Here is a 13033-nt window from a genome sequence, read left to right as displayed (position 1 = left end):
CCTATCACGGGAGAAAAGTTTGTAGTACATAATTTAATTCCAAACTACTAAAAAATAAATTACAAGTGTAATGCCTATTTTAAAGTAATAGCTAGAACATGTCGCTGGTAATTTTGAACCCACTGTTAAGGTATCCCATTTTCTCCGCAATAGGCAGCTATGTTGCTTGAAATTCTACATGCAGCTCTACTACTGTAAACCGAGGTGACATTGATCACTTTTCGAAGTAATCATTACATATTTTTAGACGCAACTCATTTTTTTCAAGTTTAATATTTTTAAACCATGTACTGCTGTATGGGGAGAAAGATTGGATGGTTTTACCTAAAATTGTCCGCTTACAGCTATTTTTCCAAAAATGATGTCAAGTTGAAGTCCGTTTTCGTATTCCGGGGTAACTTTGATAACCTGCATGTTCACTCACATTAAGTTATTGATGTCAATGTTTTTAATTCAAATGTTTGTTTAAACTAATTCTGGAAAGATACTTATTGTTTAATAGATGTTAATTGCATACCAAAAAAATCTGAATTTTATCGTTGACGTAATTGCAAACATGACACAAATCAACAAACCGTAATTTACGAAATGACGGAACATTACTGTGTTCCATTTAATTTTACATGAAACATATACTTTACATGCGCAATGACATAAAATTACATTTCCTACCATTCAGAACAAACGCTGTACAGTCGTGATTCGCTGGTTGGGCTACACCTCTGTCCAACTAACGAATTTGATTCGTTAGTTGAACCGACTGCCAGATGTCAAAAACTCTCCAAAGGAGACGTTAGTAGTGTAATTGCATCCATTCACATCTCTAATAATTGTCAGATTGATTGTCAAAGTAAATTTGACATAAGATTTTGACATTCAGATGCTTTTTAGTTGGACAATGGTCCAACTAGCGGAGGTCCAACTAAAAAGCGGTCCAGTTAAAAATGTGCAACCAGCGAATCACGACTGTATGTGGAGTAAAATTACATGATTTACGAAATTAAACGTCATGTAAAATTAAAATCAAATGTAAAACTAAGTTATTTTTGATGCTCGTATATGTCAGGGTCAAGAGACGTAAATTTACATTATTTTTTCTAGGTGTGATGTATTACACAAAATATTTCAATGTACTGTAAAATTCGAGTAACCAAAATTCGTATAATTTGTGTCCAACTAGAACAAAAGATTCTGAAAACCTTAAAAGCTGCCAAAAATTGTTTTACTTCAGTGCTTTATCAGTGTACAAAAAGTTTCGTCCATTTTAACACGTTGGAATATTGAACAATAAAAAAATGTTGCGAATTTGAACTTAAAATAGTTTGAAAAAATTGCAAACTAGTTTCACAAAAAAATGCATTTAAAATAACTCTTAAAACTAAATTTGGCACATCCCAATCTAAAGGAAAATAAAAACTCGCTTGTAATTTATTACTCTTGCTAAAATCTGAGATTTATTTGTTTTATAAAAAATAGACACTTTACGAAGCTTTATAAAAATAAGGTAAAGTCAAATTTCGGTTTTCTGTAGTTTTCGTACCCAAAAACCGAATAATATACTCAAAAAGTATAACAAATCAGTATTTTATAAGTTTAGAGTAAAAGTCATTTCAAATTAAAATGATTCTGTAGACTATAATCTGGTTTAATAAGCGATCTACGAAAAAAGTTTCGAGTGATCAAAGTCACCCCGATGATCAAAGTCACCCCGGTTTATGGTATCCCATTTTCAACGTAATAGGCAGCTATAGGTTTGTTCCAGTACACGGAAGTCACTCCGGAGTAAACAGGAGCGAAAAATCTTTGCTCCTTTTTACTCCGGTTTGCTACCAGAAGAAGAAAAAAGAGAAGAAGAGAGTACAGGAACGATTTTCTCCGGAGTACTTCCAGTTTCTCCTTGTACTGGAACAGACCTTATGTTGCTTGAAATTCTGCATGCAGCTCTACTAACTCTTTCCACAGCGTAAACAACTGCTTGATGCCATCGTCACGTTTTCTGACGCTACTTGCACACGTGAGAATGAAATATTGTTTGCCATAACTCATGTTAAGGTTCAACTGAGAACGCCTCAATAAGCGGCCATATTGGGAAGCGAAAAAAGCAGTTTTTTTCTCACGCTGTTGGAAAAATCTGCATCAAAATCAGCAATACTTTGCCAATTCCTCGAGTACCTCGATTCATTTTAATGAAAAGTTTCCAAACGGTGTTAGGAACAACTTCTTTTTTCGATTTCCAAACTGGCCGCTTATTGAGGAGTTCTCAGTTGAACCTTAATTTTCAGGATTTTCTATCTCTTGATCACGCAAAAATATGTTGATTAATTGAATATTCAATTAATCAAAACGGTCATGGCAATTTTATTTACATTGTCTTCAGTACTTCGAGAATTTAGATTAACACGATAATGTTCTTCCCTGTCTATTCCAACATGCTCAAATTCGTATCAATTGCTAAAATACTTCTATTCACGCAGCGGCCACAAGCGTCACGTCATGCATTTAACGATTAATTTTGTGTCATAAAAAGGTCATCCATAAACAAACACTTCCAACACTGTCAGTCTAACAAATAGTTTATTTTCCTGCTCGTCGCTCTTCCAACAAATAGGGTAAAAGGATGTAATACGCCCCACTCCTACCCCAACAAGCTCCGAATTATCTGAAGCGAAGAATGGCTGATAACTGTATCATTTCATGAAATCGACGTACTAAGTACGCCACGATAAACTCTGGATGGAGGGTCTCGTGCACGCTTTTTTGCCAATAATGCTATTGACGCATGTCTCATGTCGTCTTTCACAACTCGCGATAACTGTGCTGTCACAGTTACTCAGACTATGGGTAATATAGACAAAAAGTACTTATATATTGTTCGGCATATTTGCCGCATAAAGAGTCGCATAACCTGCTGATAATTGGCAGGTTCCCAATGAAACTGAACCGTCTCTATCCGACCATAAATATATACTTTTTGAACACCTTCATATCTCCTTAAATGTGGTAGCATATCGTAATCTTAAATCTACAAATTGGGACTTTTTTTTTTGGAAAACTTGTCGATAAAATTTCAGGAATATTTTCCAACAATTTGTCGACTAGACGACTTGGATGACATCGTGGATACGAAAAACTCGTTCAAAGTACACCGAGCAAAAAGCATCTGAGAATTTCATAAGTCTCGGCATATGAACAGGCCTTCTGACGATGCCATTGAACGCTTTCGAATGTCATAGACAGGCTTATGAATTCATTTATCTTTATTCATGCACTCCATAGACGCATAAATAATGTATTTCATAAAACAGTCTTATGATTTCGCTCCAATATATGCGTTTAAGAATTTCTTAAGTTTTTCTCATGAAACCCATATGAGATCTGTTATTGATTCTATAAAATTATATTTTGTTTTTCATAAACGTCACTTTTGTGAAAAGTTCATAATTGTTTCTTATGAATTCAGTACTAGCCTGGACGGCCAACCAGGAGCTAATCGTTTCAGGCCAGCACTTTTTGATTACCGCTGTTTGAAACAAAAGAAGTGAGATTTTTAGTCAAATTGTAACAAATTTATATATGTAATTGTTTTTTATGTTATTTAATAAATTACTGTGAGCATTAAATCAGTTTACATGGTTATGATTTTTACAAAAGATATCCGATTATTTGAAATTTGGAAAAAGTTGTGCATATAATTAGTGTCTGACGCGTATTTTATAATTATCAAAACCATTTGAGAAGTAACAATCATTATCATTCAGTTGTCAAGTTCAGTTTCCCAGTTATCTAAGCCCAGTTTCCCAGGAAATATTGACGAAGAGTTGCTCATTAGGTAAAAATTTTAATATTTAATGAGAGTTTTCTCTTCAATCTTCTGAAGTGATCTACACTTGGCGGTTCATTTGTCCCGAATTGAGTTCTACAAGATGACCACACAAATAAACTCATGATGAATGACGTTCATGTTTGACAATTCTCGGTGGTTTGTTTACTTTGTCAGTTGCATGTGTTCGAGTGCAACAGGTGCCCATCTGTTACATTTAAACTCACTCACTCCCATGTAAACAAACCACCGAGAATCGTCAAACGAAGTTCATCCGGCTCATTTTGTGTGGTTATATCGGTTGGTGTAAAACCTAATATCCTCTCAAGGTTGATTTTTACTGTCGATTTTCTGTCTACTAAAAATGCTCGAAAAATATCAGCCACGTTCTATTTTTTATATAAATGCACAATAATATCTATAAATAAAAAAACTTATGGCATGGCATTCATTTGAACATTATGATGAATTTCATAAGACTGTTCCATGGAAATCATTAGTTCTACTATGTTTTCTGCTTATAAATGTCAGCAATTTTCATAAATGGATACCTATCGTGTTCATTCGGACATTTTCATAAATTTCATAAGACTGTCTTATGAAAATAATAAGAGATGGATTTGTAAAATTTCCCCTCAAAATTATAAGACAGACTTATAAAATCTATTTAAAATCCTTATGTCTGAAAGTCATAAGACATTTTTATGGCAATTCAATGTAAATTTTGCTCGGTGTAGCATTTTACGAAGAAGCTTATCCAATTCGTAAAATCGACTAGGGGAACCCTTGGTAGAGGGCTGAGCTTGAAAAAAATGGAGAAGGATATGAGATGAACTGGGCGCAGTGTGATGACCCCAGGTCCACTCGTATAAGAAATGTCTTAGATCTGCAGAGCGGACTGGTTGGCAAAACCTATGCGCTATTGTCCCTTGTTTGAAAAATAGAATAAAAAAAATTAACTCGAACTCGAAAGATTTTTAAATGAACTTCTTAAAAACCAGAGATGTTGTTTATATTACGGATGAAGAGAATGTTCTCAAGTGTCTCATCCACACACTTTCAAGGTTGTACCTATCCAGAGCTGTTGTTCACAGATCTCATTCTGGTGATTGCGACTCGTGGGCGTTATCACGCACATTAGTTACCACAAAAACGGTCAAGTGTTAGTTACATCATTGAAAAGGTTTTCTCGCCCATTAGCGTTTTATCATTTTTATTTTTTACATCATGAAAAAACCCATAGCTCCATTTATCTAACGCATTGAACCGAATTAAATAAATAAATTATATAATAAAAGTTTTTGAGAAAATTTGGCACAAAAAAACTCTAAAAAATTTGCACAAATGACCGCCACGTTTGAGAGGGGGGAGGGGGTGAACGGTTTCAGCGTATAAAAAAAACACTTTCTTTGCAATTTTTTTTTTTAGAAATTTGGATGAAGCGAATTGATCGAAACTTTTGTACATTATACTGCTTCATTTCAATAACATTCTGTAATTGTTCCATTCAAAAATTTCGACAAGCTGCTCTGTGACGAAGCTTGTTGTGGAAAAAACACGATTTGCGGTGTTAACTGCCATTCAAAAACTACTTAACCGATTTATTTCAAACTTTGCATACACATTATATGTAAAAAAATGCCAAAACCCTATGTTGAGTTTTCGGTAAAAATTTTCAATTTCTAATCATAAAATAGCGGAATTTTTCTTGAAAAATTTCCTTCCCGTCATTTTAAGAGTAGAGAACCATTGAATAATTGAAAAATTATCTCAAAAACTCGACCTAGGGGTTGGGTATTGTTTTACTTAAAATGTGTAGAAAGTTGTAAATAAATCGGTTAAGTAGTTTTTGAATGGTAGATATTTTATTATATATTTCCTGATTCTACATCATCATTTAATCTGTTCCACAATATTCCACCACGTCACTCGGTCAGTTGCTGCTTGTCTCCAACCTCTCAGATCCCCGATACTCACCAGGTTCTGTTCCACTTGCTCGAGCCACCGGGAACGCTGCGCTCCTCTCCGTCTTGTACCAACCGGGTTGGAGGTAAAAAAACTTGGTGGGGTTGTTGTCCGGCATCCTCACAACATGCCCCGCCCACCTTACCCTTCCAGCTTGAGCTACTTTCCGGATACTTTACTTACCATAGAGTCGCGCAAGTTCGTGGTTCATCCTTCTCCTCCACACGCCATCCTCATGCACACCACCGAAGATCGTTCTCAGCACCCTTCTTTCGAAGACTTCGAGTGCTTGCAGATCCTCCTCGAGCATTGTCCACGTTTCGTGCCCGTAGAGAACCACCGGTCTAATCAGTGTTCTGTACATGGCGCATTTCGTGCGGTGGTGAAGCTTCCTGAACCTCAAAGTTTTGTGGAGCCCATAGTAAGCACGACTTCCAGAGATAATACGCCTTCTGATCTCCCGGATGGTGTTATTGTCCGCAGTCACCAATGAGCCTAGATAGATGAACTCGTCAACCACCTCGAACTCGTCGCCGTCGATCGTAATACTACTGCCCAAGCGTTCCCTATCGCGATCGGTTCCGCCAGCCAGCATGTACTTCGTCTTAGACACATTTATCTTCAGTCCTACTTGTGCTGCTTCGCGCTTCAGTCGGATATACAGATCTGCTACCATCTCCTTGTTTCTACCGGTTATGTCCACGTTGTCAGCGAAGCACACGAACTGTCCGGACATCGGAAAATCGTTCCCCGCTTGTTGAACCCCGCTCTTCGCATTACACATTCCAGCGCTATATTGAACAGCAGGCAGGACAACCCATCGCCATCCCCTGCGTGTTTCAAACGGACCCGAGACGCGGCTCGAAATTTCGACACAACACCTTTCAGCATCCATCGTAGCCTTAGGGATCATCCATAAGGCTACGATGACAGGCGCCGGAACAGAATCTGGGATAGAACTTTGAAAGCGGCATTTGTCACTGTGATCGCTCTGTAGTTTTCACATTCCAATTTGTCGCCTTTTTGCCTTTCTCATATAAAGAAAGGCTATGCAATCACTGTAAAAATCGACTTTTTAACCAAGGCCCGGAGGGCCGAGTGTCATACACCATTCGATTCAGTTCGTCGAGATCGGCAAATGTCTGTGTGTGTATGTACGTGTGTGTGTGTGTGTGTATGTGTGTGTGTGTCATTTAAACTCACACAATTTTCTCAGAGATGGCTGAACCGATTTTCGCAAACTTAGTTTCATCTGAAAGGTATAACGTTCCCATAAGCTGCTATTGAATTTTTAGTTGATCCGACTTCCGGTTCCGGAGTTACGGGTTGAAAAGTGCGGTCACACAGCAAATTCCCATATAAACTGGTACCACCATGATGTTCAAATGATGTAAAACATATCAAAATTGATGTAACATTACTCTAGTTTGCGGGTCTGGATCACTAATGATCAATCAAAGCAGCTTTGACCACATTGGCCACCTATGACGGTTCATGACACCCCCGGGGAACCCGCCAAGTTCCTAAACTAATATCACACCCATTCCACAACGAATTCACTACCGATTTTTACAAACTTGATTTCAAATGAAAGATACAGTAATGCCATTGACTGCTGCTGAATTTCATTCGGTTCTGACTCTTGCTTCCGGAGTTACAGGGGTGTTAGTAAGGATACACTGGAATTTTCCATATAAATCGGTACAATCGTAATACCTCAGAGGCTAAAAACTTTTGAAATGGTCACCAAATTACTTCTAATCGCAGATCTAGATCACTGATTGCCAATCAAACATTCTTTGAATATATTGTCCACTATCGACGATTCCGGAAGTCCGGAATTTCGGGCATATTCCACAATTAAAGTCACATCGGTTCATCGGTGATGACTGAACCGATTTTCTCAAACCAAGTCTCAAATGGAAGGCAAAATATGCAGTTGAGTATTGCGTCGCCGGCCCTCCCCCCCCCTCCGCCTTGCCCTTGCACCTCCCTCCTTTATCACTCCCCTCCTCTTGGACTACCCTCACGCCCGCATTTCCTTCATCCACCCCGTATACCAAAATAAGATGAAGGATTTCTGACGCATCCTCCACTCCCACTCTACTAACCCCCCATTCCCTACATGTTCAAACCCATTCCACCAACCTTTCCAAATTATAATCACATGAAGATAACATTGAACTCATTATGCTACATAGTATGGATTGAACTCATGCTTATTAAGCTAATTAAATATTATTCTTTTGCCTTTCTTATATAGAAAGGTTATGCAATTGCTCCAAAAACTGACTTTCTAACCGAGGCCCGGAGGGCCGAGTCTCATATAACATTCGACTCGATTCGCCGAGATCGCAAAATATCTGTGTGTATGTATGTGTGTATGTATGTATGTATGTATGCATGTATGTATGTATGTATGTATGTATGTATGTGTGTATGTGCGGATTTGTTAACAAAATGTCCACATCGGTTTCTCTGAGATGGCTGAACCGATTTTTACAAACTAAGATTCAAATGAAAGGTATAATATTCCCTAGGTTGCTATTGAATTTCATTTTCAACGGACATCTTGATCCGGATTACAAAACAAAATTTGTTGATTTGTCCACATCGGTTTCTCGGAATTTTCTGAACCGATTTTGACAAACTTGATTTTAAATGAAAGGTCCATCAGCTGCTGTTGAATTTTGTGTGGATCCGAGTTCTGGTTCCTGAATTACAGGGTGATACGTACGATCACGCAGCAAATTCCGATTATAACGAATTTTGCGATGAATGTAAAAAGGTGATTTTTTTCCAAAATGTGCACAACTGTTGAATTTGTAGATCTAGGTCCCCAACAGTCATTCAAAGGCTCTTTGGTCACACTGGCCACCATCGACGGATCCTGAAGTATCCAAATTCAGAATAACGGTTATATTGGTTTCTCTAAAATGGCTAGACCGATTTGATCAACTTAGTCTCAAATGAAAGGTGTCGCGTCCCCGGAAACTGATATTAAATTCCATCTCCATCCGACTTCCGGCTCCGGAGTTACGGGTTGTGGAGTGCGATCACATAGAAAACTCCGATTCAAACCGATACCGCGATGAATGCAAAAAGGTGCTCTTATATATGTACTTGCCAAGTGTAATAAGAATGAAAGAGATTTCCATAATGTTATATTGTACGAACCAGCTATTATATCATAGTTTGGAGAAATGAGAAAGGCACAATTGCACCTCTAGGTGGATTAAAACAGGTTTTTGTATATCGGTTTGATGACCCCTTCCTTCCACTCCTCCGGTAGCTGTTCCCTGTCCCAGATCTTTTCGATTATTCGGTGCATGCATTCCGTCAGTTTCTCTGGATCTACTTTGAAGAGTTCCGCTCCTAGACCATCCTTACCAGCTGCCTTTTTGTTCTTGAGCTGTTGAATAGCCTCATTAACCTCATTCATAGTGGGCGCCGGTATATCCCCGTTAGCTGCGACACTGACATTGTTACGGTATGTCCCGCTGACCCCTTCCAACTCCACGGTCGACCACCTGTCGGTGAAGGACAATTTTGATGTAGTGAGGACCATTTGAAATGGAAGGATAGGAAAAGGGAAGAAGGACCGTTTGAAATGGAAGGATAGAAAAAAAGGAAAAAAGGATCGTTTGAAATGGTAGGATAGAAAAAGATAGACGTCATGCACAGATGAGAGGAAGATATAAGAAAAAATATAGATGAAATTTGTTAGTTAGTAGTTGAAAATATAGACCATTGAATTCGTGAACATCACAAGCAAAAATTTAAATCCCGTAAGTAGAACCTACGTCGGAGAGAAATTCTTTTAATCCTTACCCTGAATTATATTCCTTAACAGGTGATAGTAGCACAAGAATACTGTCGGTCAGAACGGACGGTGTCGGATTGTTCAAGTTAAGGTTAGGACAAACGTGGCGTGAATTTGTTCGCCCTGAAAATTAACATTTTGATCCAAATTGTAGCTTTAAACGGAATAGTATTCCACCTGCACAATTGTTGGGAAGAAGAAGGATTACGTATTGAACCGATGTAAGTAGCGCATAAGTTTCCTAGGGCATTTCATTAATAAAGCTCCACAGCTTTTAGCTGATTCATGCTGAAAAGCCGTTTATTCAATCCACCCAACAATCTAAAAGATCGTCCAAGATAACCACGAAGCAATGCCGAATTGTACAGGAAGTGCCCCCACCGTGGAAACACACTGTAACCAGTGTAATGAACCTGACACGGATCGGATGGTAAGCTGTTGTCACTGCGATTCGTGGTGGCATTTTACCTGTGTGGGTGTGAACGACAGCATTGATGCGACAGACCGACCGTTTACATGCCCAAACTGTAAGAGACCGTCGGCACAGATTCCGGTGATTGATGCACCCGGAAGCAAGGCTAACAGCAAAGCAGGAACGAGCACTTCAACCTGTAGTGCTGGAGCAATAAGGGCTCGCCTACAGCTCGAGAGACTTGAGGCCCAGAAGGCTTTGGCGATGAAGCGTATAGAGTTGGAGCGCCGGGAGCACGAGCGGAAGATGGAGCAAGAGAAGCAGAAAAAGGAAGCAGAGTTTGAGCGGAGGCAATTGCAGCTAGAGCAGGCGGTAATGAACGAGTCATTCCGTTTGAGAGAGGTGATTGACCTAGGTGGGGAAGGCGATGAAGACAACCGGAGTGTCGCCTCAGTGCAGAGTTCCTTCAGCAAGGTACAGCAGTGGAAGGCCGCCCATTCGACGTTGGTTGTCCCGACGGAGAAGGCTCCAGCTATTGGTACGAGTAACGCGACGACCGCAACTGGAATACAAGCTAGGCAGGATGGCATGCAGCAACCAACTAGCATTAACGAGGGTATTCTAGAAGCAGCGTTGGCAGGTATTTCGTTTGGGCAGTCAGGGTTTGAGCCAACGTTAGGGGGTATTATCGGTCGAGCCGAAAGCACAACAGCGCCAATAGTTGGTAGAGGTCAGGCTAACATTTTCTCGGTTACCTCCGCGCTCACCAGGCCTAGCAAAGGCATCGCAAATGTAATCCCCAAGCAGCATGCTTTCCAAAACTATCCCTTTCCTCTCACCCAGCCTCCTCCAGCAGGCAATTCGTTTGTCATTCCGCGAGTTGGTAATCCGAATTTTGCAATCGCCGCGCAATCGACCGCAGTGAATAGAGATAGTGCAGGCCCAATTAGAGGTCCAGTGACAGTGGAAGAATTACTGGGAGGAGAGTATTCCCAGTCGTACGCCGGCCAACCGTTACCGTCTGTGATCCCCACTGAGCAAAGGTTTTCGAGAAGGCAGACGGTGCCACCAGGAATCCAATTGGGACCGCAGGAGCAACCACGGTTTGCGGAGTTCCAGGCTGGTGCGCAGCAACCTCCGTTGCATGACGAGCAGGCGTATTGGGGACCGACACCGCGACAATTGGCGGCAAGACACGTGATGAACAAGGAGTTGCCAATCTTTTCTGGTAATCCGGAGGACTGGCCGCTATTCATTAGCTCGTACGTTAACTCTACTCAGACGTGCGGGTTTTCGAACGAGGAAAATTTGGCGAGGTTGCAACGGTGTTTGAAGGGGCACGCACTTGAATCGGTGCGGAGTCGACTGTTGCTACCGGCGAGCGTCCCAAATGTTTTAGCTACGCTGGAGACACTTTATGGTAGACCGGAATTGTTGATCCATGCGTTGTTGCAGAGGATCCGAGGGGTACCTGCGCCAAAACAGGAAAGATTAGATACGCTAATCGGTTTCGGTATGGCGGTGCAGAATTTTTGTGATCATCTGGAAGCCGGGAGGCATGAAGCGCATCTCAACAATCCGATGCTACTGTTCGAGTTGGTAGAGAAGCTTCCAGCACATATGAAACTGGACTGGTCGCTATACAAGCAGCGCTGCGTGGAAGTGAACCTGCGTTCTTTCTCGCAGTATATGCAGACGCTCGTGCGAGCGGCATCCGACGTGACCGTGAACTACGATCCTAGGCCGCAACCTGTACAGCAGCAGCGAATAGTGAAGGAGAAGAACGGAAAGGACAAAAACTTCTGCGGAACTCACTCAATGGAGGATTCTTCTTTGATGGCGACGAACAAAGAAGCATCTGGCGTTACGATGCGCCCATCAAGCCCAGCGTGTTTCATTTGCAAAAACCCGGGGCATCGGGTAAAAGACTGCTCAGAGTTCGACAAGAAAACGGTCGATGAACGCTGGGAGACAATACAGAAACTCGGCTTGTGTCGGCTCTGTCTTGGAGCACACGGAAGGCGCCCCTGCAAGAATCGCAAGCAATGCGATATCGACGGGTGTCAACGGCGTCACCACCCTTTGCTGCACTCCAAACGGGACACAAATGAAGCCCAGCAGGCCAGGGAAAACGGAAAGACGCCAGGAAATGGCTGTAAGAAGTTTGGGAACGACGGAAATTCGGCGAAGAATGGGTCCAGGCAAGAATCGAATGAAGCTAAGCCAAGTAGTTCCAAAGCTGTCACCAACCATCATTCCGCTGGGAAGACTACGCTTTTTCGTATTATTCCAGTGACTTTGTATGGGAACAATCGATCTGTGTCCGTGTATGCTTTCTTGGACGACGGCTCGGAGAGAACGCTGATTGACGAAGAGTTGGTAAAGGACCTTGGGGTTGTAGGAGATCCGCAACCATTGTGCTTGCAGTGGACGGCGAACGTGAAGAGGTCAGAAGCTAATTCTCAACGGATCGCATTGGAAATAGCAGGACGGTCAGGGGCATCCAAACATTTTTTGTCGGACGTGCGCACCGTAAGCAAGCTGGACTTACCACGACAATCCTTGCGGTACGCGGAACTCGCAGAAACCTTTCCGTACCTAAAGGGCCTACCGATCGATGATTACGATCAAGCGGTACCGCGCATCCTCATCGGAAACGACAACGCTCACGTTACATCGACACTCAAGCTACGAGATGGCCGACCGGGAGAGCCGATAGCAGCAAAATCACGTTTGGGATGGACGGTTTACGGATCCAACCAGAACAAGTCAGGGGATATCGTTCATAGTTTCCACATATGCGAGTGCCAGGAGGCCGAGCAGACCCTACATGAGCTCGTGGAGAAGTTTTTCTCAGTCAAGAGTCTGGGAATAATGGAAGTCGCCCATCCTGAGTCCGCGGAAACTCAACGAGCAAATCGGATCCTGATGGAAACAACTAAGCGGGTCGGACAGCGATTCGAAACTGGGCTTCTCTGGAAGTACGATAGCTTCGAGTTCCCGGACAGCTACC

The 13033-nt window shown here is 41.5% G+C and overlaps 1 protein-coding gene across 1 annotated transcript; it reads left to right on the top strand.

The window, feature by feature from the left end:
• Positions 1 to 9274: 9274 nt before the first annotated feature.
• LOC131687123 (uncharacterized) lies at positions 9275 to 12854 on the top strand. Its single transcript, XM_058971171.1, has 4 exons — positions 9275 to 9573; positions 9639 to 9829; positions 9880 to 12765; positions 12810 to 12854. The coding sequence occupies exons 3-4, from the start codon at positions 9961 to 9963 to the stop codon at positions 12852 to 12854; spliced, it is 2850 nt and encodes a 949-aa protein (XP_058827154.1). The 5' UTR covers positions 9275 to 9573; positions 9639 to 9829; positions 9880 to 9960.
• Positions 12855 to 13033: the final 179 nt, after the last annotated feature.

This window comes from Topomyia yanbarensis, chromosome 3, assembly GCF_030247195.1.
Source record: "Topomyia yanbarensis strain Yona2022 chromosome 3, ASM3024719v1, whole genome shotgun sequence".
In the NCBI taxonomy this organism is placed as follows: Eukaryota; Metazoa; Arthropoda; class Insecta; order Diptera; family Culicidae; genus Topomyia; species Topomyia yanbarensis.
The sequence above is the reverse complement of the archived record's forward strand: the minus strand, read 5'-3'. Positions and strand labels throughout refer to the sequence as shown.